This window comes from Colias croceus, chromosome 11 (assembly GCF_905220415.1).
Source record: "Colias croceus chromosome 11, ilColCroc2.1".
Classification (NCBI taxonomy): Eukaryota; Metazoa; Arthropoda; class Insecta; order Lepidoptera; family Pieridae; genus Colias; species Colias croceus.
In genome coordinates this window covers 8,766,449-8,790,955 of record NC_059547.1, presented here as the reverse complement: position 1 = coordinate 8,790,955, position 24,507 = coordinate 8,766,449, and the positions used below count along the sequence as shown (strand labels likewise).

General features: G+C 34.7%; 1 protein-coding gene across 2 annotated transcripts; it reads left to right on the top strand.

The window, feature by feature from the left end:
- Positions 1-3,064: 3,064 nt before the first annotated feature.
- LOC123695554 (zinc finger protein 436-like) lies at positions 3,065-23,676 on the top strand. 2 transcript variants are annotated; one of them, XM_045641436.1, is made up of 11 exons: positions 3,065-3,520; positions 3,609-3,813; positions 3,987-4,153; positions 4,436-4,617; positions 11,110-11,299; positions 17,355-17,491; positions 18,311-18,470; positions 18,800-19,086; positions 20,242-20,392; positions 20,963-21,204; positions 21,947-23,676. In XM_045641436.1, exons 1-11 carry the CDS (start codon positions 3,508-3,510, stop codon positions 22,076-22,078), a joined length of 1,866 nt encoding a protein of 621 aa, XP_045497392.1. In that variant the 5' UTR covers positions 3,065-3,507; the 3' UTR covers positions 22,079-23,676. The 2 variants fall into 2 exon arrangements, with proteins under 2 accessions (XP_045497392.1, XP_045497391.1); XM_045641435.1 differs by having other exon boundaries at positions 3,606-3,813.
- The last annotated feature ends 831 nt before the right edge of the window (positions 23,677-24,507 follow it).

Genomic DNA, 24,507 nt, shown 5'->3' with positions numbered 1-24,507 from the left:
GCAGTCGCGATTGAGCGTTCTCTACTCACGATTCATCCAACCCTCAATCTGTTGACACAATTTCATTCCGCGATTGCTTGCCACAACGTGTGCACGTCACGTTGATGCCTGGCCTGATGCTAAACCTCAACGCAATAATACGCATTATTAATGGATATACTAATTTATGAAATATAAGATAATTATCTTTGTAAAGCTTGTATTTTTTCCAATTTTATTGATAGATTTCAAGGGCTATAAAGTATAAAATACTAGCGGTCCGCCCCGGCTTCGCCCGTGGTACATATTAACGTTTTCTCTACATAAGAACCATCCTCGTACTTCAAGGAATATAATAAAAAAAGAATTATCGAAATCGGTTCAGCCGTTCTCGAGTTATGGAATTACAACGAAAAGTGGCATTGATTTTTATATATTAAGATAAACATCTTCCTCAAATATGTAAAAATGTCTTTCCCGCGTTTATTTCAAAACCGCCATTTTGCGATTAACGCGGCAGCGCGATTGAGCCGAGATTGGAGCAATCACAATACTCACGTTTCAACACGCACACAATCTGCTGAGACAATTTGTCGGGTTGCTTCCGCGCCGATCCAATACGCAACATGTTGGGTTACGCCCCCAACGTGCCCTCAACTATACTATTCACGACACAATCTGTCAGCTCACTGCAGATTGTGTCAGCAGATTGTTACTGAAATTGAATCGTGAGTAGGCTACTTTAGTCAATAACAGCATAAGCCAGATTGAGATAGCGATAGAGTATCTGCACTGTCTTCAAACGTAGCGCGCCGGCAGTCAGTTTGTTTTCCAACCAGCTGGTGGGCTCAGTGCGTCAAGTGTTTTTAACGAAATATTTAGAAAATATAAAGTGTACAGTGTTTCTTTTTATTTGTCAGTGTGCTAAAATAACTATTGTATGTTTAGCAACCGGCTATCACTAGTCGAATGGGAGTTTTGGATAAAAACAATGTAAAAATATCTTTCCATCGGTAAGTGATTTTCAGCAAATTGATAAATATTAATGTTTTAAACCTATTTGAAGGTTTTATCAAGCGCTTTTTTGTAATTTTATGTTGTAACTGTAACATTTACCCACTTTATGGGGTTGTGGAATATAAAATAATGAAATAATTTTTAAAAAACGTCACAATAATATCACGTTTGGCATTTTGTTTACCACCGTAGTGTTGTAACACATCTAGCGTATATTATCGATTTATGACAAAAAATCTATTTCATATTAACGTTGATTTATTTATTTTGTTTCATAAATCAGATTTATATGTAGTTGTTGTTGCAAATAATAGATGTAAATTTTTTACCGCAGGAAAATAAAACATACCACGTGGTTGTTTTATTTGCCCTATGTGTTTTAGTTTTCGTTTGTTGTTTATTAATTTCTCTTTCAGATTATTAATAAATTCATTTTGTTTTAGATTTCCAGAGCTAAATAAAAAATGGGTATAAAACGTGAGACATGAGTTGATTGGACGCCGCCACAATTTGCAATATTGTGTTCACTGCATTTCGAGCCTACGTGTTATCAAGATGGATACTCTAGAAGAATTGTGCAATCTTACGCTTACGTTTTTTTTTTTTTGTTCCTGTAGATAATAAATACATTTGATTAAAGAGAGTGAATTTTTAATTTGGAAATTTTTTACACACAAGTTACCTACTTTAAATGTGTAACTATGTGAAAATTAAACGGTTGATTAAATGACAGTTCTCATAGATGAGAAACTACTATTGAAATACATACTTATTATACATGCGTTTTCAAAGAAAAACCCGCATAGTTCCCATTCCTGTTGGATTTACGGGATCAAAAGTAATTTTTCCAAATTTCATTGTAATCGGTTTAGTAGTATTCGCGTGAAAGAGTAACAAACATCCATCCTCACAAACTTTCGATTTATTAGTAGGATGTTAGGAAAATGTTTTCATTAAGACTGTCCTTTTATTAACTTGTTAAAATGCTGCATGATTCCTTCATGCTGACTGTGCCTTTCTCCTCACTCCTTTAACTTTATCATCATTTCCTTCTTTATTTTAAATTACATTTCAAGTTTTAAAATTTCTTTTATAATGTACTAACTTTCCGCCCGCGTTTTTAAAGAAAATCCTGCACAGTTCCCGTTCACGTGGGATTTCCGGGATAAAACCTAACCTATGTGTGTATGTACAAAATTTCATTGTAATCGGTTCCGCAGTGAAAGAGTAACATCCCTTCTCACATAATTTCGCATTTATTATATACGTAGGATTAAACAAATAATGTATTCAACTGAAATTAATTATAAGTTTTGTTTTTTTATTATTTATTATTTCACGAAAACGTAAATGCAAAATACATTAACGATTTTATCGATTGAAGCACATCCCATCACTATCACCTTCTATCTATCTAAATACGTACCTATAGTAAAAATGGTGCCATGACTATGTTGAAACGTAGCTTGTTGTCTATAGCTGTCTCATTCTTTCATACGACGTTTTCTTTAGATAAAGAGAAACAAATATATGTAAATTGTATACGCTCGATACAAGTACTCTATACATACTCTTTATGTTTATTGTTGGTTTATTGCTCTTAGCAGAATCATGTCATAGTTAGTCATTTGACGTTGACGAAGTGTCAAGTGTGGTGATTCTGATCTATGACAGATGTAAGCAGTAAGATTATTATTATTAAATGAACGTGAAAAAAATAATATTTAATCTTTATTTTGGCGATAAATTAGAATATTTTCTTCGATTTCTTTGTTAGACATACATTTTCTTGACAAAATAAAAAATTATTAGATTCATGTTATAATACAGCGTCATCTATTAGGATCCAATTGCAACAAGCTTTGAGAACGGTTTTCCCCTATCACAAGATGTCGACACTTTCCATACATTTTTTTTCTTACATTTTGATATGAAAGTTTCATGCCTCATGTGACATGTGTCATGGCCCTGGTCAGTGGTCACTCGTCAAACTTCAGTCGTGTTTGTGGTTTTGACTTCAGACTTTCGTTTCGTCATTTCGTGTTTATTTTTATTAACTACCCCGTAACAAATACTGTTACAAGTTTTATGAAATATATATATTTTTTTTACTTTTATCTAGTTTTTTACACTATGAAAGTGTTCTTCGACACTTTTTTGTGTTTTAAAATAAATAAAAAAAGTGTATTAAATAACTTAATTTGAACCAAATAATGTTGGGGTCGTTGGGGTAAAATATAGTCAACCCTCCTTATTCGACCAAGTGGGGTCCCCCGCCTTCTGTGCGGGCAAGTGTGGCACACAGTGTGGCAGACAAAGGGTGGTCTCCCTTATCCGGAGGGGAGCTCGGGCCTTGGGCGACGGTCGTTGGTAGGGGAAGGGATTACTATTTCGAGTTCAGTGTTTTCGCCGCAACTTTTTAGCGTCGTGACTCGTGTGTGATATAACTTTAGCTCGATATATAGAATACTGAAGTTTCCAAGTGCTTATAAAACTTCTAACAAATTAAAAATGAGTGGAGAAGGTAAATGTTTATAAAAATACTAATATACTACTAAAACAATATATTTATTTATAAGGAAGATTAATATATTAAATATTATTTTAAGAAGAAGAAACCCAAAACATGGAAATTATGTTAAAGAGAAGTCTATTATCAAGAAGTAAATTAGCAACAATCAGCAAAGACTTAGATGGAGTAACTCACTTTATTTGCATAGAGTGTCATGCTCAGTATGAAGATAAGGAAGAACTAGAAGTGCATCTGTGTACACATTTCAAGGAATACAGATTTTTGTGTGGCATCTGTGGAACTGGGTAAGCACAATATTTTAAAATAAATTATTTAAAAAAAATGTATAGGTATAACAACAAAAAATTCTTAAAAATAAAAGTCTATGTAATATTGTTCTATGTAAAGCCCTCCATTTAATATAAATAATATAAATTTAGAATTGGAATGAACATTTAAATTTTGGAAACATTTTTAGACTGAAGCGTAAAGAACATTTAGATAGGCACATGCAGGGTCACATGGAGCTCAGGCCGCACGTCTGTGATGACTGTGGGAAGGGTTTCAAAAGGAAAGAGCACCTCAATATTCACAAATCCATTCACAAAGGTGAAAAATCACTTCAGTGTTCTATATGTAGTAAACGTAAGTTTCATTTTCTTTTCTCATATTATTCTTATTTTTTTATTATTACTTTTTTTAAACAATTTTTATTAAGATTTATTGAATTTGAGAACGATTATCTAATTTTTTTCTCTATTTGCATTTATTAATTTTCTCTAAGTAACTAAATCCTTGCAGATAAATAAAATAAAAATATTGTTAAATTAATGTTTGCATATTGATTTTAATATAATTTTTATATCAAATCCTAAAAAAATTGTGCTGTTGCTTTTGTTTTTAAATAATAAAAAAAATACTTTTTAGGTTTCTATCGCAAGGATCACCTTCAAAAACACATACAGACACACAACAAATATTTCATGGAACAAAACATTATACCGATGAGTGACCAGGAGCTCAGCATCAAGCAAGAAGTGGATGAGGACAGTATGCCTATCATCACCAATGTCAGTGGGAATGTCACGGACAACGATGTCTCTATGGAGGTGAGTAAAATTAAAATTACATTATTTTTATTTTCTATAAATGTTTAAAAATTTTGTCCGAAAACACGTTTATTTTTACAAAAATTTGCGCCGCATTTCGTAAAAAATTACGCGCGAAAAAAGTCCATGTCCCTTGATAATATTCGAGAAATTTTTCCTCCGCCCTCCAACTTCGTACACGTGATTAATGAATGGATTCTCAGTTCTAGTGATACTCTATGATAGAACACTATGTTATGGCGTATTTTAACGCGCTCTTCTCGGATGAGAAATTATAAAATACTATAGAAATTCGTACATAGGTACACACTCAACAGAAATGCAACAACAACATACTATGGTCTATGACTATTTTCGCCGGTTTGCGCACATATTGTATGTAATCACTAATCAGTAATCACAAACGACATGTTGAACTAGATGGTGCAAGTGTGTCAATCTCTGTAAAATGAAATGTGCTATCCATACTAAGTAATATTATTTATGCGAAAGTGTTTTTATTTGCCATTCAAAGAGGTAACTGATTTTCTTAGAGATAGATGAGTGTGAGAGCGTCGCGAAAAGGAAGTCAAGTTATAGGGTCATTGCGCCTGTTCGCGTCCACATGCCTATTCGCGTCAATTTTGCGGATATCTTTTAGAAAATTCACGAAAATGTATACTTTAAGTAAAATTCAAAATATGCCATACACATATTCAAAATATGCCTGCGCACCGCCTATCCTATTTAAAAAAATATATTTAATTTTGGCTATTAAACGAGAGAGCTAAAAAGCGCGGCATTTTGAGAAAAAAATAGTGCGCAGCGTCGCGGTTGACGGTAAGTATCTTATTGTTAAATGTGATTTTTTGAATATGTAACTGTTTCTTTACTTTGCTAACAAAACATGGAATAGTATGGATTATAAATCAGCTTATTTATTTTACAATTAATAGCTAAAATAAAGTGGACGCGAATTATTACACCGAATTTGTACAACTTCCATTTTGCGTCCACGGTGGGCGCAAACTATACCTATAGTGCATAACAATAGAACATATTGCGTCCACATTGTTTTTCATTACGTAGCAATAAATTGTTTGTTAAAACATGTAATTTAAAATACCTAGGTTGTAAATTTTTGACAAAGTATTTTTGTAAATTTTTCATTCAAATTTGCAAATTTTTATGCTATTTTTTCATTTTAAAATGGGTATTCTAAGAATGAGACTAGTATCTTTGAGAATGAGAGTCAATAAGTCTGTGGTTAAGAAATTAGAATAATTCATTAGAAACTCTTAATTCCTTTTCTAAGCTGGTGGATGCGAACTAATCCACGGGTGGACGCAAACTGGAATTTTTAGACGCGAACTGGGTAAAACGCCTAATTCTGCTATTTGTCTAGTTAAATAAAAACCACATGATATTTCCAACACAATTGAAAGTAAATCTTAAAATAGACTATGTAAAGAACACGTTACATAAATTTTGCATTGAAATTTGTTCTGGAACGTTTTTATTTTCCCCTTCAAACTTTCCAACTGCACTAACTAACACTTAACAGCGGTCAACGAATGTGATCGCTTACAATGTAAATCGTAAACCTAGTTATTTTGTATTAGGATTTACAGAAATGCTTTCGAAGAGGTTTTCTACTCTATACATATAATATTATTATAACGAGGAAAACTTCGTTCGTATGTTTGTTTTTTTGTAATGAATAGGATCAAAAACTTCCGTATCGATTTTATAAATTCTTTCATTCGAAAGCTACATTATCCATGAGCAACATAGGCTATATTTTAATTAGTTAAAAATAGGTAAAAAATAGGTTTCATAAGATATTTGGGTTTTTCAAAAAGGTAAAAAATCAAACAGAAGATTTACATTTGCGTCGCTGTCTGAACTAAGATAGAACTATAATGTTGCAAATTCAAACTTTGTACACTCTCAAGCATCGATGTCAAAACAATAATGCATGTTCATTATTTTTAAATTATATTAATTTTTATATAATTACATAAAATTTAAATATATCAGAAGGTAAGTTATTAAAAAAAAACAATATACCTACCATATTATGTGGAACTGACCAATTGTTATAATTTTTTCTAATAACGAACATAAAAAAAATCACGGCACATAATATACGATCTTATAAAAAAGGCAAAAGAAAAAACACGTGGTATTTTTATTAACGCTTCTGGAGGGTGGAAAAACCCCACCCTGCTTGGGCCTGGGGCAGGTAGAATTTTTTGCTTTTACATTATCTTCATGTCCCTTCTATGGATCGATGCGAGGCGTATATTTTGACCTAAAATGGAAGGCACGAATGGTTCACTATAACTGATATTTATAATCTTTGATCTATATTAATTTATGATAAGTAAAATAATAATGTTTAAAAATTAAAATATATCGAAAGACAATTATAGTAGTGGGGTTTAAAATTCTAAGAAATAGATAATATTTGCAGTGTCTTACGCAATATTTGTATAAACAGGTATCTGGCAATGGGCATTGTCTGATAAAGCCCAATTAAAAGAAAGTTATGTCTCCTGCTCACATTTTTGATCTTGTTGAAACTCCAAATATAGGCTTTATTCTATAGCATATAGATTTCATGTTTCATAGCAATCGTAAGGTTCGTTACATTTCTGTAGTTATTTTTAACCGACTTCAAAAAAAAGGAGGAGGTTATCAATTCGGCCGGTATTTTTTTTGTTTTTTTTTTTATGTATGTACACCGATTACTCCGAGGTTTCTGAACCGATTTACGTGATTCTTTTTTTGTTCGATGCGGGATGGTGTCGAATTGGTCCCATAAAAATTTTATTCGGATAGGCCCAGTAGTTTTTATTTTATGAGCATTTTTGTCTGTAGGTATTTGTAAATTTTGCAAGTGCAAGTTTGAAGTCGGTTGTTTTTAACGCAGTTATCACTTGTTATTCCTAAGTATAAAGGGGGTGTGTATCTATTGCTATAATAATTTGGGTATAATTTCAAACTCCGGTCGTTTAAAGTTTAAACCTATTCTGGCTTGTATACGAAAACGAGGTGTTTGACCCAAGCACTCTATTCACGACCCTAGGTGTTACACTAATTAGGCAGTTGTGTTTTTAGTGATGAAGCGTTTCAGGTATAGAATACTATTTCATATAGGTACTCGTCATTACCATACAGAAAACCTTTGGCCAAAAGTTTTGTAAAAACAAGTTTAAAAAGTATATCATTATAAAATTTAACATAACTTCATAATTTCATTTCAACTTAGTTAGGTACGTATATACTTAAATCAAAGTTTTTTTTAATAGATATAATTTAGGAATAGGAACCTAGGTTCGCATTACTTTATTGAAGATTAGATGTTAATTTGATAAAGTGGAAGTCATGCAATGCTTCGTAGTGAATTGGGTCAAGCTCGCACCAGGAAAGCTACCACACCCTTGCTGAAGATCGGTGTTAAGTGGTAGCATATTAATAGCATGCTATGATGCTATCGTGTTTCGCCTGCAGAGCGAGGGGCTACCGTAAAGGCACATATTATCCTTACTATTTATCTACACTAATATTATAAAGAGGAAAACTTTGTTTGTTTGTTTGTTTGATAGTAATGAATAGGCTCATAAACTACTGGACCGATTTTGATGAAATTTGGCACAGACAATGAGAAAGAACATATGCTACTTTTTATTGCGAAATATGTACCTACCACGAGCGAAGCCGTGCGGACCGCTAGTGTCCTATAATTCCCATGGTAGCCCACATTTCTTAGCTTTGGTAGATCGCGTATTGTAATCACACTTTTTTAACCCCTTTGATGCGAGACATACTTTAGAGATACGAGTTCATTTCAATCTTGCTAAATATGTAAAAAAAAAATGTTTTAACAAATGCTGATCGGGAATGTACCGTGGCAAGTTAGGTTACAGTGATGTCAGATAAGTGTATGAGGCACGGCATTTAAAGGTATCTGTCGTAAGGATACGACCTTCTGCCTGTAACCGGGCCAAGGCATTAATGGAGCGAAGTGATTACACATTGAGCGATTTTGAGTCACGATACATAAATATGAAGAGTGCAAGAAAACGAAGAGAAGAAAAAGAAATTTTTGAAACGATAATTAAATTAATTTCATATTCACATAGTGTATTTAGGTTTTGAAACATAATGAATTTTTGGTAGAACGAAACGAATTGCAGAAGGAAGAAAATGTACTTACCAAATCGAGAAAATTTTTCGATGAAAATTACAGTACTTATTCGATGTTTAGTTAAGTTAGGAGAAAAGAAGAGCAAAGCGAGTAAGAGATCTTTAAATAACCACAACTTTGCCATAATTTTCTTTTCCCCAGGACTTGTTGACATTGTTTCAATAACCACGACCGATGCCTTGTGGTCGAGAAATCAAAATCTTTTCTTACGTCCCTTCGTAGGTCATTACATTCCTGATTAAGTGCCCTCGAAGTGCATTAAAACCTTTCATTTAACATACAACGTACAACCATCCAACAACAAGGCTAAATGAACCGAAGCTAACCACTATAACATGTTCCTCCTTTGTACGGCTTATTATACCTCCCTTCGTATATTATATACTTAGAACATAAACTTTATGTACTGAGCACGCTGAGCAGTGTTACAAGGGTCGAACCCAAAGGGTTTATGGGGGGATGACTCCCCTTCCTACCCCTCTATAAAACGAGGCGGTCAACCGGCTGATTACAAGTGGTCTCCATAATCACTTGTGGTCAACTAGGCAATATAGGTTTGTGTAGGCGTACCTAATGATGAATAAACCACTTGATACACATTGAACAAAAAACTTATATTTAATTGGAAAATTATGTTAATTCGGTCAGATAAGAAAATATATATTTAAAAATTAATTTGAACTAACAAGAAATGCGAATTAAAACTTCTAAAGCCCTTTGCTGCTTTCTGAAATCGATAGAAGTAATAAATATTTAATTTTTATGCCCAATATCTCGTACTGCAAAATCTGCAGTTTTGTATTTTGAATTTCCCTGAAAAAGTATAGTGGCGTAGTGAACGTCATGTGAAGCAGCCCCTGCCGTTATATACCGTTAGAGACTAAAATGGGGGAGGGTGGCCCCCTCCCTCCATTTGGTACCCCCCTTTAAGCGCATGACTTCCCAACAGCGCTCTGGTAAAGTAAAAACTTCTTTATAACATCGAGTTTTTCTAATAATTTAATTGAATACAAGAATCTTATCTTAAAAGTTAAAACTTTATATTTTTGTCACACAATTGTAGTCATACGGGAGTAATTTACTAATTAATACGATTTTAATTTTGTTCTTATAATTTGACCTTACCCTATAATAGGTATGTGTGCTTGTACTATACCCCAAAAAAGCTGCTTCAAACTCAAACTCAAACATTCATTTATTCAATTAGACTACTATTTAGTAGCACTTTCGAATCGTCATTACATAGGTACTTAAGTATTTTTAACATTTACCACCGATTCGGAAAGCAGTATCTATGGAGAAGAATCGGCAAGAAACTCCATAGTTGCTCTTTTAAAATCATGTCAATATTACATAATATGTAACTTATATCTAACTACATAATGTATCATAATATGCCAAAGAACTGTCCTGTGGTTTTTACGCGACAACCCTCCATGGGTTTTTATCGTCCATATATTCCTGGATACTGTAGTACGCTCTCTGAACTAATACATTTTTTATATAAGTTTTAAATTTCGAACTACTAAACTCTTTAATATAATATACTACAAAGCTGCTTTGTTGTACATAATACCTGTGGGCGCTGCAGGGGTGTGACGGTGTGTCTATCGAAATGTTTAGATTGCCCTGTTCGATACCTGTTTCAAGCCAAAGATATATAGGACATAATATTTTCAATTCTATGCTATGAATTATTATTATTAGTATAATTCATTGTTTTCCGTAGGTACTGATTATAGTATTAGTTATTATTATAAGTTGGTTTTAAATACTTTATAAGTTTGTGTGTGCCAAATCCAATAAACGATTGCTTCAATGACAGTACAACTTGCTTAAACATATTTTATATAAATATGCAAGCATTTATATTTGTAGGCGCTGTAGCCTGTAGATAATATATCAATTGGTCAAAATACAAACTTCTTATTCTAACCTAACCTAGAAAAAATATATAGAGATGACATCGTACACCCAACCGAATAAAACGGTAAAGGCAAAACAACAATTCTACGGTTTTAGGTCAAATACAACTCCGAAATTTTTATGTCTTATCTTATTTTATGTATCTTAATTTGGCAATCTATTTATTCGCTGGGGCTTAAAAAAGGTTTATTAACCTCAATCACTTCCATCGGAAAAACTGAGTTATTCAATTATACTGTTATTTTTTCATGAAAACATAGGTACGTACATAATACGTTCAGAAAATACTCTTAAACAAATAGAAACGAGTGAACAACCGACGTGTTTTCCTCATAAAGACATAAATATCTAATCGAATATCTACCTCCCTACAGTCCGAAGACTACTCGAGCAAGGAGATCCTGGGCCTGCCGCTGGACCACCAGCTAACCCTGGATCACGCGAAGAGCGCTCGCCCCTTCGTGTGCGTGATCTGCGGCAAGAGCTACAAGCGGAAGGACCATCTCAAGATTCACAGCTGGACGCACATGAAGAAGGAGGTGGTGTGCGCACAGTGCGGGAAGGGTGAGCTATGGACGTTTATTATAATATTGATATTTCTTATGTAGTTTAGTGGAAGTCGTTTTTTCTTGTCAAAACATTTTATTGTCATTGATGAAAGTTAAATACTGTTTCAAATTAGGTACTCAAGGTACAAGGAAATTTTGATACAAATACGTATAGGTCTGTACGTGTTTGGTCATATTTTAAAGCCCTCCCTAACTTTAAATTGCACCTCAAGGGAAATGCTAAAAATGATTGAGTTTTAAGCTTATTTCGGGAAACAAACGAGAAATGCCGCGGAATTTCAATTCTACAATATGCAAATATGTATTTATGCAATGCAAACTTTAATTTCTTTAATTTATGTTAAGATTACTGAATAGTTGAATAATATATAAAATTTATTTTCTATATGATATCAATAAAAATAAGTAATATATGTTCATACAAATAAAAATAAACTACTGCAGGTAAGCTTTTGCGGATTATGTTTGAAAATATAATGTTTTATTATGTTCCGCGAAGTTATCCGTTTAGCTTAGCCCTCCTTCCTTACGGTAACTCCCACTCAGAATTTAAAAATATCGATTCAGTGGATAGCGCGTTCTAGTGACGAAAATTGAGTCATTTTCATATCATCACAAGTTAAGCATTTATTTTTAGGAAATGGAAATTTTAAAAATTTCGAAAAATGATTAAAATTATTTTTCTTATTACTTTACAAAAACTTTCATCAAAGTTTGTACTTTTACATATTCGTGTAAAACTTATAGTAAATCTACGTATCAAAAAGTATAAAAACTCTTTAAGCTTTATGAAAAAAGCTTGGTGCGAGAAAACTGCTATGTCGTAAAAATAAGCCGGTAAATACAGATACGCGATGGCTCCGTGTCACTTGGGCTTCGACGAAACCCTTCAAACTTCCCTTTCGATAAAAACGCGGCGCTGTGTCCCCTTTCCCCACCCTTGTGAAGCTTTCTCTATAGAATTGCTTCATTATAAACATCTGTCACGTTGGCCAATGTATAAACCGGTATCCGAACTTGGGTACAAGGTCGCCCCCCACTGGCGTTACTTAACGTCGAATTTGGAAAGTAGCTTGACGGTTTGCCAACGAGTGTTGGCGTTGGCCCAGTGGTGGAACACATTTTTTTAATGATTTTGACTCACCTTGGCTAATTTTGTTCTGATTCGCAAAATTCGAAAATATTGTCTCTCTCGATGATGGTTTCATTGATTACAAAGCGTAATTGATAACATATGAAAAAAACTTCCTTTATCTTAAGTTCTACCTAGTGTTTATTATACCTAGAGTAAATTGGTGCGGATTTTATAATATAACATACTATAGTCCGGGAGCCAGCAACAGATTTTCATGATCAAGTTCCTCTCATGCGGTAATTAGTAAAATGCATCAAAGTATAGTATTATGAAGCCTCGGCCAGCGCCATCTGACGTTCACGAGGCTTTATAATACTATACTCTGATGCGTCTGACGAATAATTATCTCTCGAGAGGAAATAATTAACCAAATTTGCACCTGGCTCCCGGACCACTAATCATATTCATTGTGCCCTTCTGTGACACGTTTTATTTGTTTGTACGCGTTGCGATTACGTCATTGGCCAGTGTACTATTTTGATTGTTTTTAGGGAAACAATTTATAATAAACAACTTTTAACACTTTAAAATAGCAATTCATTATTTTCGTATATTGCTCACATTTAATGCTTTTATGTGAGATGAGAGTGTTAATGGTTTAAGATCTTGCAGATTTCAAAGTTTTAAGATTGGCTAAATCCTGTTAATGGTATTATACTATGGTGTTAGTCTTAAAATAGAGAGATCAAATTTTACTTCATGTTGTCTCATATAGTGCGTATGTCTATATTATACTGTATTATAATAATATAGTTCTCTAGTCTGTTACAAATTACAATGTTATATTTTTTCCATACCTACACATAAAAATATGAGTCAAGGGACTTTCATTACGATCAATAAAATGGGGGAAGGGAACACGTTACGCGTCACGTGACAAGGTGGGGGACGATCGATTCAGTGAATTATTGAATTATGTATACTAAATTGTACACCTTTATGAATAATATTTATTCTGGCATTGTGCACAATTGAATATGTAGGAATAGACTAGGTATCCATAATAATTTATTACCTTATTACAATTGATTACAGCGGATTTAATGAATGGCTTAGATTTTTATGAAGTGCATTATAGAGCTATACTTTAAAAAAGTATCTTCAAGTAGGTACCATCATTTCTTTAGTTTAGCCAAACTATAAATAATATAAAGGGGTTAGTTGCGTTATTCAGCGGCGGCTCGCATAGACTTATAAGTTATAAATGTTGGGGTAGCAGTAGTATGGGTCGAAATGGCAAGTTTCTAGAGGATAAGAGGGGCGGGCTCGGCCGCGTCTATTCCAAGAATTCCGAGGGGGAGCGGGCCCCTTGATCCCTCCACCGTGGCGGGCTCGGCTCAATTTAGGCCGGAACCGTTCCCTAACACGGCGCAGCGGCCACATGCCTTTTAATATTATTTTTATTTTTTTGTGCTCCGATCTAAAACTTATACATTGGTTTCTTATATGCATGATTTATGTTGAGAAATTATTTTGACGGAGATGTGAGATGTCATTAAGAAGAAACAAATAATACGGTATTTTGGTTCTTCACATCATCACATGAATACTTATAAAGTAAAAAATATTATTAACATGCCCTATATTATGGGAACATGCAAAGGCCTACCTAAATAATTTCCATACCTTTGTTTGAATCAGTAATAGGTAATAATAATTTAATATTATTTACGTAATTAGTAGCAACTCTATACAATTCCCATACAAACGCAAAGAACGAGCGATTGTTCTGTATCCGAACGCACTAAGGTGCACAATGCCTTATTTTCTTACGGGAGCAACAGGTGATTGTTATTATTTTCGATGAGCTTGACGATTCCTGCTATCTTTCATTATGGTAATACATGCTTATAATACTTTAAGTTATTATGTACAATGTATTTTTTACGCGTTGCGATATACATAAATGTGATCAATTAGTTTACCAAAGCTGTTACCTCGCGGTCACCCCCTTTTGTACGGTTCCCTTGAAAAAACAACCTCTGATGCAGGTAAAAGACCTTTTATGGAGGGAAAGTAACCATCAGTTTTTTACGTTAAATTTTTATACAGTTTAAGTTTTAAGAAATTCTCAATTATAGTAATTGGACATAGGAACAAACTTATTTTGTGTCAACCTTATTACTTTAGGACGAGAATACAAAATGTATATTGAACATCAAGGTATCTTGTGATTGTTAAATATATAATAGTTTGTAATTTGTATGTTTGTAATAAATTTTCGCTACTCAAGCATTCCAAAAAGAGTTGAAGAGATTCGGATTAAATTTACCGCGCGAATAGATACTGGATTCACGCACGGCATATTCTTTTGACCTTTTCTGAATGACGTTGTCGGACGAAGCCGAGCCCGGCACCTAGTGTAAATGAGACCCTATAGTCCTCGATCGCAATTCGCAATATGCGCAACGTATATTTCATTCGTTGCATGGTTCATATTGGGTAGCACATATTTGGCATGATTTTGTTATTAGCCTATGCCTGCATGTTTGTAATCAATAAATATCATCTTTTATTTTCAATTCTTATTCTTCTCAACTTTATTGAATACCTAGGTTATGAATTTTCAAAGAGTTAACTTTCTTCAAACTTCGCAAGTTCTTTTGATAGTAGGTACTTACATGATACTAGAGCTTATTTGATTTATTATTCATGTCAAATTCACATCTAACTGTAAACACAAACATAATTATGTTAATTGTTCAATAGGCAAGTAATTTATACGCACATTAATAAACATACAACTATATTATACACTGGCGGCATATGCGTATTTAGCGTAGGTCGATATCTAGGTCAGACTAAGTGGGGGGAGTGAAGAGGGGGGTCAAGGGGATGGGATACCTGTTTGCAGCTGAACCTGCTGCCTGCCACTTGGCCGAGCCCGACGAGATATGAAATAGCGGTCAAAGGAACGATACCCTTGTCTCTAATGTATACCCAATACCCATGCATAACTATAAGGCCGTTTTACAACTAACTTATTATATAAATTTGCTGCTAACTGCGACTTTACATGAAGAGTCTTCTGAAAAGAAAACTAAGATCCGCTATCTATTAAGCCTGTAAATAGCAATGCTTTTCATGTCTAAATTTACCGCAAAGTATAGGTTTTCTTTGATTTACACATTTACCTATTAATTTGTATGTACAACCAACGTGTAGGTACGAGCAATTGGTACTAATAAAATATGTTTCCCAGTTTCGCGCTCAAAGATTTTTATCGCATAATGCATCATTTACTGCACTAGTTTTATAAGAGAGGTAGGAAAAATATGTAGAAAGAGTGAGCCAAATAAATAAGCATAACTGTTCTTATATTAAATCAGTAATCACACCCAGCAAGGTTTTCATTAGCAATTTTGCAACCAGAAAGTGTTCCTTCGCTTTCTTTAAACCGTGTTCAGAAAGTGAAGGGATTATTTCGCTGCTTACACGGAGGTTACATTACATCCGACGTGTCGTGTTTGGAGAGCATAACGAGCTCGGTACAAGGCTTGGCTCGTAACAAGTGACGCCTGATCCGAGACCCTCCCACACGTCCCAACCTAAAAATAATTTAATCTCAAAACCCTCTATAATCTAGCTCCCCCTAGCGACGTTCAACCCTCCATTACCCACCACATTCCCCCTTCGTCCCTGGCCCGCAGGGATCGGCCCTAAAGTAGAGGAGGGGCTAGGGTTGCCAATGTTGTACAATTTAATATTGAGCAACCAAATATTTTTGTCTGTTTTGTTTTTACTTTTATAAGAACTTACACATTCTAATATCGAATGATTAATTAAGGAAGATCACGATACCGCCAATGAATTAACATTTGCTTAACATGATTGATAGGCATTACTCGATTCAATACTTAAATGTTAATAACGAAATCTTCATTAACTAGCTTGTTCAAAAATAATAATATATACGTATTAAACTTTAAAAACTAATTGTGTTAACCCTGAGTGGATCGAAACGTTATCGTGTTCCACAAATTGAAATGTTTCACTGACATTTTCGTTATTTACAAAAATATTTTGCGTTATCAAAAAATATTTGTAAATGAAATATTATGTATTATATAATGAATACCCTACAATGTTATTGGTTATACTTCTTACAATATATCTGATGCGTGTATTATTTGAGTAGGAAATTTAAAAGTGCTGTTGTTTTTTTACTCTATTGACATAATATTTGCACTTAAAATAGGTACTCCTTTACAGGTTACTAAATTAGGAAAAATCATGATAACACAAAATTAGGATAGCGATTGCAATAAATCTTTCTAGTCTGCCATTTTGCTAGAAATGTCAAAATAAAGAAATAATTACCGTCTGTTCGGAAAGCAGTTTCTACAATGAAAATCCAACAACATCTGTAGTTGCACTTTTAAAAATTAATTGATATATGGATCAATTAGATCAATAGTAAAATTACCACACCATTGCTTTACTGATTAAGTAAAGTAATGGCATGTGGTAATTTAGAAATATTTAAACGTTTACTCCTATGTAAACGTTCAATCTTTCTTCCATTAACGGCTCTTAAACATGATGTAGGTAGTTGACGCTAGGCAGATACCTTTAATAAACACATACAATTATGTCGCGCTCCTGCTCAACACACAGGCAGTTCAATTATGCATTCAAAAGAAATGCTCACGATGTTAGTTCATTCTATACATTTCATAATTGCTTCAAAATTGAATTTACATTTCTTCTACTTTTTTATATCTTACGGTTTCCTGCCAGGTTTCCTGTTTGTAGATAGAACGTCTGAACGTGTGAGGCGTGCACTTTTTGGATTTGTCAAACTATTTTAAATTTTTATTAACTACTGAGATTTCTAATAATTTCCTTGCCAATGCAAAATCAGTTTCACGATGGATTAAGTTATATATTTATTCATATTTAAATCTAATTGCAGAGTTTCACACGGAGGACCAGATGTTGGTTCACGTCAATCTGGTTCATCTTAAGATACACGAAAATGGCGCGATAGTTAACAATGGGTTATCGCAGCTCAGGTCGCTGCTAGGAGAAGACATCGAGGTGGAAGTTTTGGTAAGTTCTGTGTTTAAAAAACTTCTGTGTATTATTTATATGCTTCTAATGTATTCAATATAAGGGTCTAAAATAAGTTAAATATAAGGAAGGAAATTTAATGAAACGGCCTAGAATTCAATTTAATATTGTGCTGCTGTGCGCGGCAATAATGAACAATCGAATGTCGACGATAATTTTGTATATCTAATAGTAGTTTAGTAATTAAGAGTTCGTTTGTCTCTTCTCCATAGTTAACTATTTAAATCTCTTTCTCTCCATAATAAACGGTTCTATATTTATGTTATTTAGTTTCTTTAACAAACTTTTTGCAGGCTCCACTCACTATAAAAAATATAATATCGGTTAGTCAGGTATAATCAAATTGAAAAGTTATTCCCTACAGAAAATAAATTTACAAGAAAATCACAACTTTTTTCGATATACTTATTGCAAAAAGTAAAAGTGATATATGGTGATGTCGATGGACAACGGCGAGACGCGCGCCGTCATCGTGGACCCGTCCGCGCAAGTGCTTGGCTTGCCATAGACTATATACAACCATAGACAACGAGGTTCTATCCTACTAATATTATAAATGCGAGAGTTTGTATGGATGTTTGTTACTCTTTCACGTAAAAACTACTGAACCGATTACAATGAAATTTAGCACACATATAGAGGGTAACTTGGATTAACACTTAGGATAGTTTTTATCCCGGAAATCCCACGGGAACGGGAACTATGCGGGTTTTCCTTTGCAAACGCGGGCGAAGCCGCGGGCGGAAATCTAGTTAATCATAATCATGTTATTATATTGAATAATGGCATGTATCGCAGAGCAAGCGGGGCACAGCGGCGCCGAAGCGCGAGGCGGACGGGCGCAAGCACGAGTGCCCGGTGTGCCGCCGCAAGTTCAAGCGCAAGCAGCACCTCAAGGTGCACGCCAAGGTGCACCTCAACAAGAAGCGCACCTTCTACTGCGGCATCTGCCACGAGGGTATGGAACTTGTCTTTTGTTTTTGTTGATTTTCGAGATAAAACTTGAAGTTTCTAACACACAAAATAGGGTACTTCATATGTGTACGTTTTTATGTGTTTGGATAGGGTTGGTATCACATCAAGCATTTTTTTTTTTCATTTAAACTGAGCAGACCATTTCTGTAATTGTACATAAAAAAATATTATAGTTAAATGAATATTATGCCCATCGTAGTTTTGTTCAATTATGTTCTAGTTATAATAAGATAATATTATACGACATTTGTATGTTGTATTGTAGTTGTGCCATCTGTTGGTTATTTAACAAAAAATTCGTCCACTCCTCAGGCTTCAACGACAACAGCCAGTTCGAGAATCACAAGTGCCGGCCGAACGACTTGTTCATCAACCCCGAGCATGACAAAGAAGACAACGAGTATGAACAGAACGGCGAGTACGAACAGAACGGCGGGTACGAAAAGAACGGCGATTATGAGCAGAACGGCGAGTACGAACAGAACGGTCAGGTCGAGCAGAACGACGAGTACCAGAACGACGGGGGCTATGAGCCAGACCACGGGACCTCGCCCAACGGGGACGCAAGGAAGGAGAACTACCCGCAGGATTTGTTGGAGGTGCGTGTGCGTATTGATTTGTGCTTTTAGTGTAGAAATAAGAGTGTTTGGCGTGCAAACGGTACATAATTAGTTATTATATAGGTACCTATTACATCATCCATGTTATTTTAGTAGTAAAAAAAAATATTTTCCTTAACTATTTAACAATTTCTTGAATGTTTAATTATTTTAAGCCAACATAATATTTATTGTGTAAAATAACAGGAACAGAACAAACAGGAAAAGGATGCAATATATTTTATTTTCTTTAAAAATTACATAATGTCCTTACGAAATACATACATTTCTAGAAGGCATCACAATAACTGTACATTTGATTTGTGTTTATTGTCTAGTGTTAATTTGGTATACAATGTAATTTGACTGATCGGTTGGCTCAGTTGGTAGTGGCCCTGCCTTCCAAGCCAGAGGTCGTGGGTTCGATTCCCACCCAGTTCAAATATATTTGTGATGAACATAGATGTTTGCCCTGTGTCTGGGTGTTAATTATCTATATAAGTATTTATTAAAAATTTTATACCTACTAGCTTTCCACCCGCGGCATCGCCCGCGTAGTCTAAGAAAAACCTGCATAGTTCCCGTTCCCGTGGGATTACCGGAATAAAACCTATCGTATGTCCCCGGGTAAAAAGAAGCCTATGTCCTTTCTCGGGTATCAAAATATCTCTATACCAAATTTCATGCAAATTGGTTCAGTAGTTAAGGCGTGATTGAGTAACAGACAGACAGACAGACAGAGTTACTTTCGCATTTATAATATAAGTATGGATTATGTTTATCAGCCATCTGGTTTCATAACAAAAGCGAAAGCTTAGTATGGGATCAGATCGTGCCGTGTGTGAAAATTGTCCTGATATATCCTGATATGATCTGAGCATTTACTTGGATTAGACGTAACGAATGCCTCCTTTGGCGCTGAAACCCCGAATTGGGTCTTGGTGTCCGAGACAAGAACTCTCCATCTTCCCCGGTCCAGCCCCCCTAGCCAAGTGGCTTTATCTACAGCTTACGTCAATCTCATACATTCGTAGTCTATTCTATTGAACGCTACGCTAACAGAAAGCCACTTGGCTAGGGGGGCTGAGCGGTCTCTTGCCAATTGTCATTGGCTCGGAGCTTACTTAGATAAATAAATAATGTAATAATATGCAGATAGTGGTGGAGGAGGCCGCGCTGCCGACGCCGCAGCGCGTGTTCGTGTGCAAGTTCTGCGGCAAGCCCTTCCGCCGCAAGGACCACTACAAGATACACCTGCACATACACACCGGCCTCAAGTCCTTCTTCTGCCCCACCTGCGGGAAAGGTGACGCGTTTGTCTTACAGTTAAAATAAAAAAAAAAATTTAGATTTTTGTTTGCTTGGATGTACTCCAAAACTGCTTAACGAATTTCGAATATGACAAAAATTGACCAAGATATTATCGGTGTGTTGGCTGTATATTTTTTTCTCTTGGTTACCTGGTAAGTGGTTAGGTTTACTTTATAAGTCATAACCGAACTTTAGATCATATTAGTGGTTAGTTTTATCTACTTGATAACCGAACTCTGATAATAAATGCCTTAGTAAATTAGATGGAAATAAGAGAAGTTTATTACCTTTTGCATAAAATTGCTATTAAAAAAAAATATGCGTGTACCTTCTGAGAAACTGTGTGAAACTTCTTTATGACATTGTTTTTCAAAAAATAATTTACTATATTATGCAACTTAACAGAAATGCGTCGAATCACGCGTGGTAGGGATAAGAAAAAGATGGCGCGTAACGGAAAAATGTCACGCGTAACGAAAAATGTTACACTAAATTTTTTTCCAACCCCGGTAAAGAAGTTTCACTTCAAAAACCGTTGTTACTGAACACAATTTGAACATTACAGGCTTCTACCGCAAGGACCACCTGCAGAAGCACATGATAGTGCACGCGCGCAGCCACATGAAGAAGTCGAAGGGCCGCACCGCGCCCGCCCCCTCGCCCCCCGCGCCCGTCCCTGGCCCCGCCCCCGGACACGCCCCCGGACACGCCCCCGGCCCCGCCCCGCGCCGCCAGCTGCCCGCGCTGCTGCCGCTGGCCGCTGCGCCAATCAGCAGGAAGGAGGTGAAGCCGGAGATCACCATACATGTGAGTACCTACTATTGTTTTCATATCTCAAATGTTCACAAAACGTGCACGTAAAGCGTGTACGCACGCGTGCGTGTGCGCTCGTTAAAAAGTTGTTAACGAGTGCGAGAACTTGTTGACAACTTTTTTACTTTTATTAACTCTGTAACAGACGATGTTGCGAGCAACGTATGTACTGTAATGTCATGTACTCAACAACACATTAATTCAACTTTGAAATAAGCCCGTTTGGAAATAAACACACATCAACCATGCACGTATCGATTAATTTTAGTATTAAGTATATCCATGTTTGGTAAATTAAATAATAGAAATATTTTTTTATAATAATCTACTAGCTTACCGCCCGCGGCTTCGACCGCTTTCTCTAAAACAATATGAGATTTAAACTATTCTATCTCTCAAGTTGGATCGAACTGCACATGGTGTGCGAATTTTATTATAATCGGTTAAGTGGTTTAGGATTCCATTGAGGACAAACATTGTGACACGAGATTAATATATATTTAGATGTGTCAACACGAAATAAAGTCATCTCCTCGAACGTATTTTAATGTACGGCATACAGATTATTATCATCCATCGATTATTGATTTAATAATATAACGTTTTTTACCCAGCTTAGAGAATTTTTTCTCAGATAATTACATACCTACTACAAACTTTTCTTATTTGTATGTAAAGATCAAAATTCCTAACTACCATAATGTCAATTATTAAGTACTATTAAAATCTATTTCAGGCGCCATGCAACTCTAAACTCCGAGTCCCGCTACAGATGAAGGTGCCCTACCAAATGGTGATGTCGATGGACAACGGCGAGACCCGCGCCGTCACCGTGGACCCGTCCGCGCAAGTGCTCGGCTTGCCATAGACTATACAACCATAGACAACGAGGTTCTATTTAAAAAAATATTGTGTGTACTTATGTACACGCGTTAGAAGTTATACTTCTTTGGCGTATGGAAAAAAATACTAGAATATACAACTTGAACATAGTTATCAATTTTCATACCACCTAGAACTAACTTCATGCTGTTAAATTTAGGTGTCGGTGTGCGCGCGCATCGTAAAAATTCACTCATTTTTCTCCATCGCGCCAAAAGAAGTATAACTTCAAAAAGTGAAAAAAGTTTGTACCAGTGACCATAAAGCAGTGATAAAGAGGATTGTTTTAAAAAAGTAACGCAGTGACCATAGAGCAGGGCTAAGCCACCGTACCAAAGAGGGGTTTTGAGTGCATATTATATGTAGTATGCGAATGAAATGTGTATATTGCACAAGTTTGTAATTTATAGCATAGATTGAAATAAAATGGAAAGTTTTTGGCTCATGGTTGGAATCCATGTTGGAATGAAAGTGATGGACTTGAATTTTTTATTGGATGAATTGAATCAAGATTTTAAAGTTTTAATACTCGCGTTGATATTATCAGTCAGACTTCACATCGATTGTGCTGTGTCTAATGTAATACATTAAATAATTTATGAAACATGTTATAGGGTAAGTGAACATATTAGGTATGCTCTTTTAGCTCATCATGTTTTTAATTTAAATTATGTTAGAAGATTTTACTCAGCAGTGTTAATATGTAAAAATAAAGTAATTTTAATGTTATACATAGTTTTTAAGCGCACTCCCTTGTATTATATGAAATAAATTTTTTGAAGACATTTAAATCGCAGTTTTTTTTCTCCTATTCATGTGATTGTTACAAATAGTGACACAAAAATACCAAACAGATTATAAATTTTATTTGATAAAAACCGCGATTTAAATACATTTAATTTTTTTTTTTTTATTTTTGTCTATTTTACAAATAGTTAATAGTTTGCCAATAAATTGATAATATGAGTGCAGTTATGAATACACACACGATTTTACTAAGTATTTATGAAGTCCGTCTTGCACAACGTGGGAAAAATCCGTAATTTGGGTCCAAACTAATATACCTACATAATATAGATGAATATTTAGATTATCCATATAATTTCTGAAAAATGATGCAGTATGCAAAAATGAATTAGCTCTCCAACTATATTTATTACTCTCTTCGAACTTTATGCTAATGATCATACTTTAAAAAAATGGAAACATTTTATTCGATAGGTACCTATCACAAAAGAGAGCGTGTCTGCCGAGCACACGTGTCGGAAGTGAAACTTCTTTGCCAGTATTCAAAATCAATACCAAAATCGTCTCTTTACTACGTCACGGAGTATTGACGGTATTGCCATGACGCGACCTTGAAATTTTACTCTCAATGCGCCAAACGAAGTTTCACTTCAATATAGTAGTAAATTCTTATTTCTAGGTTTAATATATAATTAATAATTATCACGTATGGTGCCATGACATGTACCAAAAATTGTTTCATGTACTAAGTTCCTGAGGCGACACAAATTGTTGTGATCATATTGTGTAAGTTCAAATAATGTAACGCGAAGTACAAATAAAATATTTTGTATTGAATAGTTTTGTTATTAATCACCCTCATATTTGTGGCTTATTCAATATTAGATGAACTGGTGAACTTCATATCACCCGCTTCTTATTTCCTTAGTTTTCTCATTTAAACCTTACCTCAATTATGATAAACATTGCAAACCCAAAATCGACTACACGTTCTCAAGTTTTTGCAAGGCAAATGACAGGAATTGATCAAATATTAAGATTTCAGTTTAAACTTAGTGAAATTGATAAATTATTTAACAAAATAACACAAAGAATGTTGAACCTTGAACGAACATAAATTTATTAGGAATTTGGATAAAATAAAAAACAAAACATTTTTTAAATAATTTATTAGCATAATAGATTTTTTTTCTAACAAAGTCATATTTTCTAAATCCGATAATATTACTTCAGGACTACGTAAGTAAACAATAGAACTGTGAAAAATATGATACTGATCTTCGAGTTTTTATAACAATACCCAATATTGCTGACTACAATATAGTTTCAAATGTTTTCGGAAAGCTGAAGTAGTCCCGTTTCATGCTGGTTGCAGAGCTTGACCAACCATCAGTGCGTACGTCAGTCGCGCTTGTCATATATGTATGGAAATTCATGAAACCGTTCATAGCTAGAGTGCGTTTCACGAAAGAGTTCCCCTGCCGTTATATTGGCATACCTGACTGTCAAAAACGAAAATATTTTTTTTAATCAAAAATGACAGAGAAAATATTCTCCTTTCTAGGCAGCCGACCCCGTAAGATACGGGTTAAGGCTAGGAAGAAAGGAGAATATTTTCTCTGTCATTTTTGATTAAAAAAAATATTTTCGTTTTTGACAGTCAGGTAT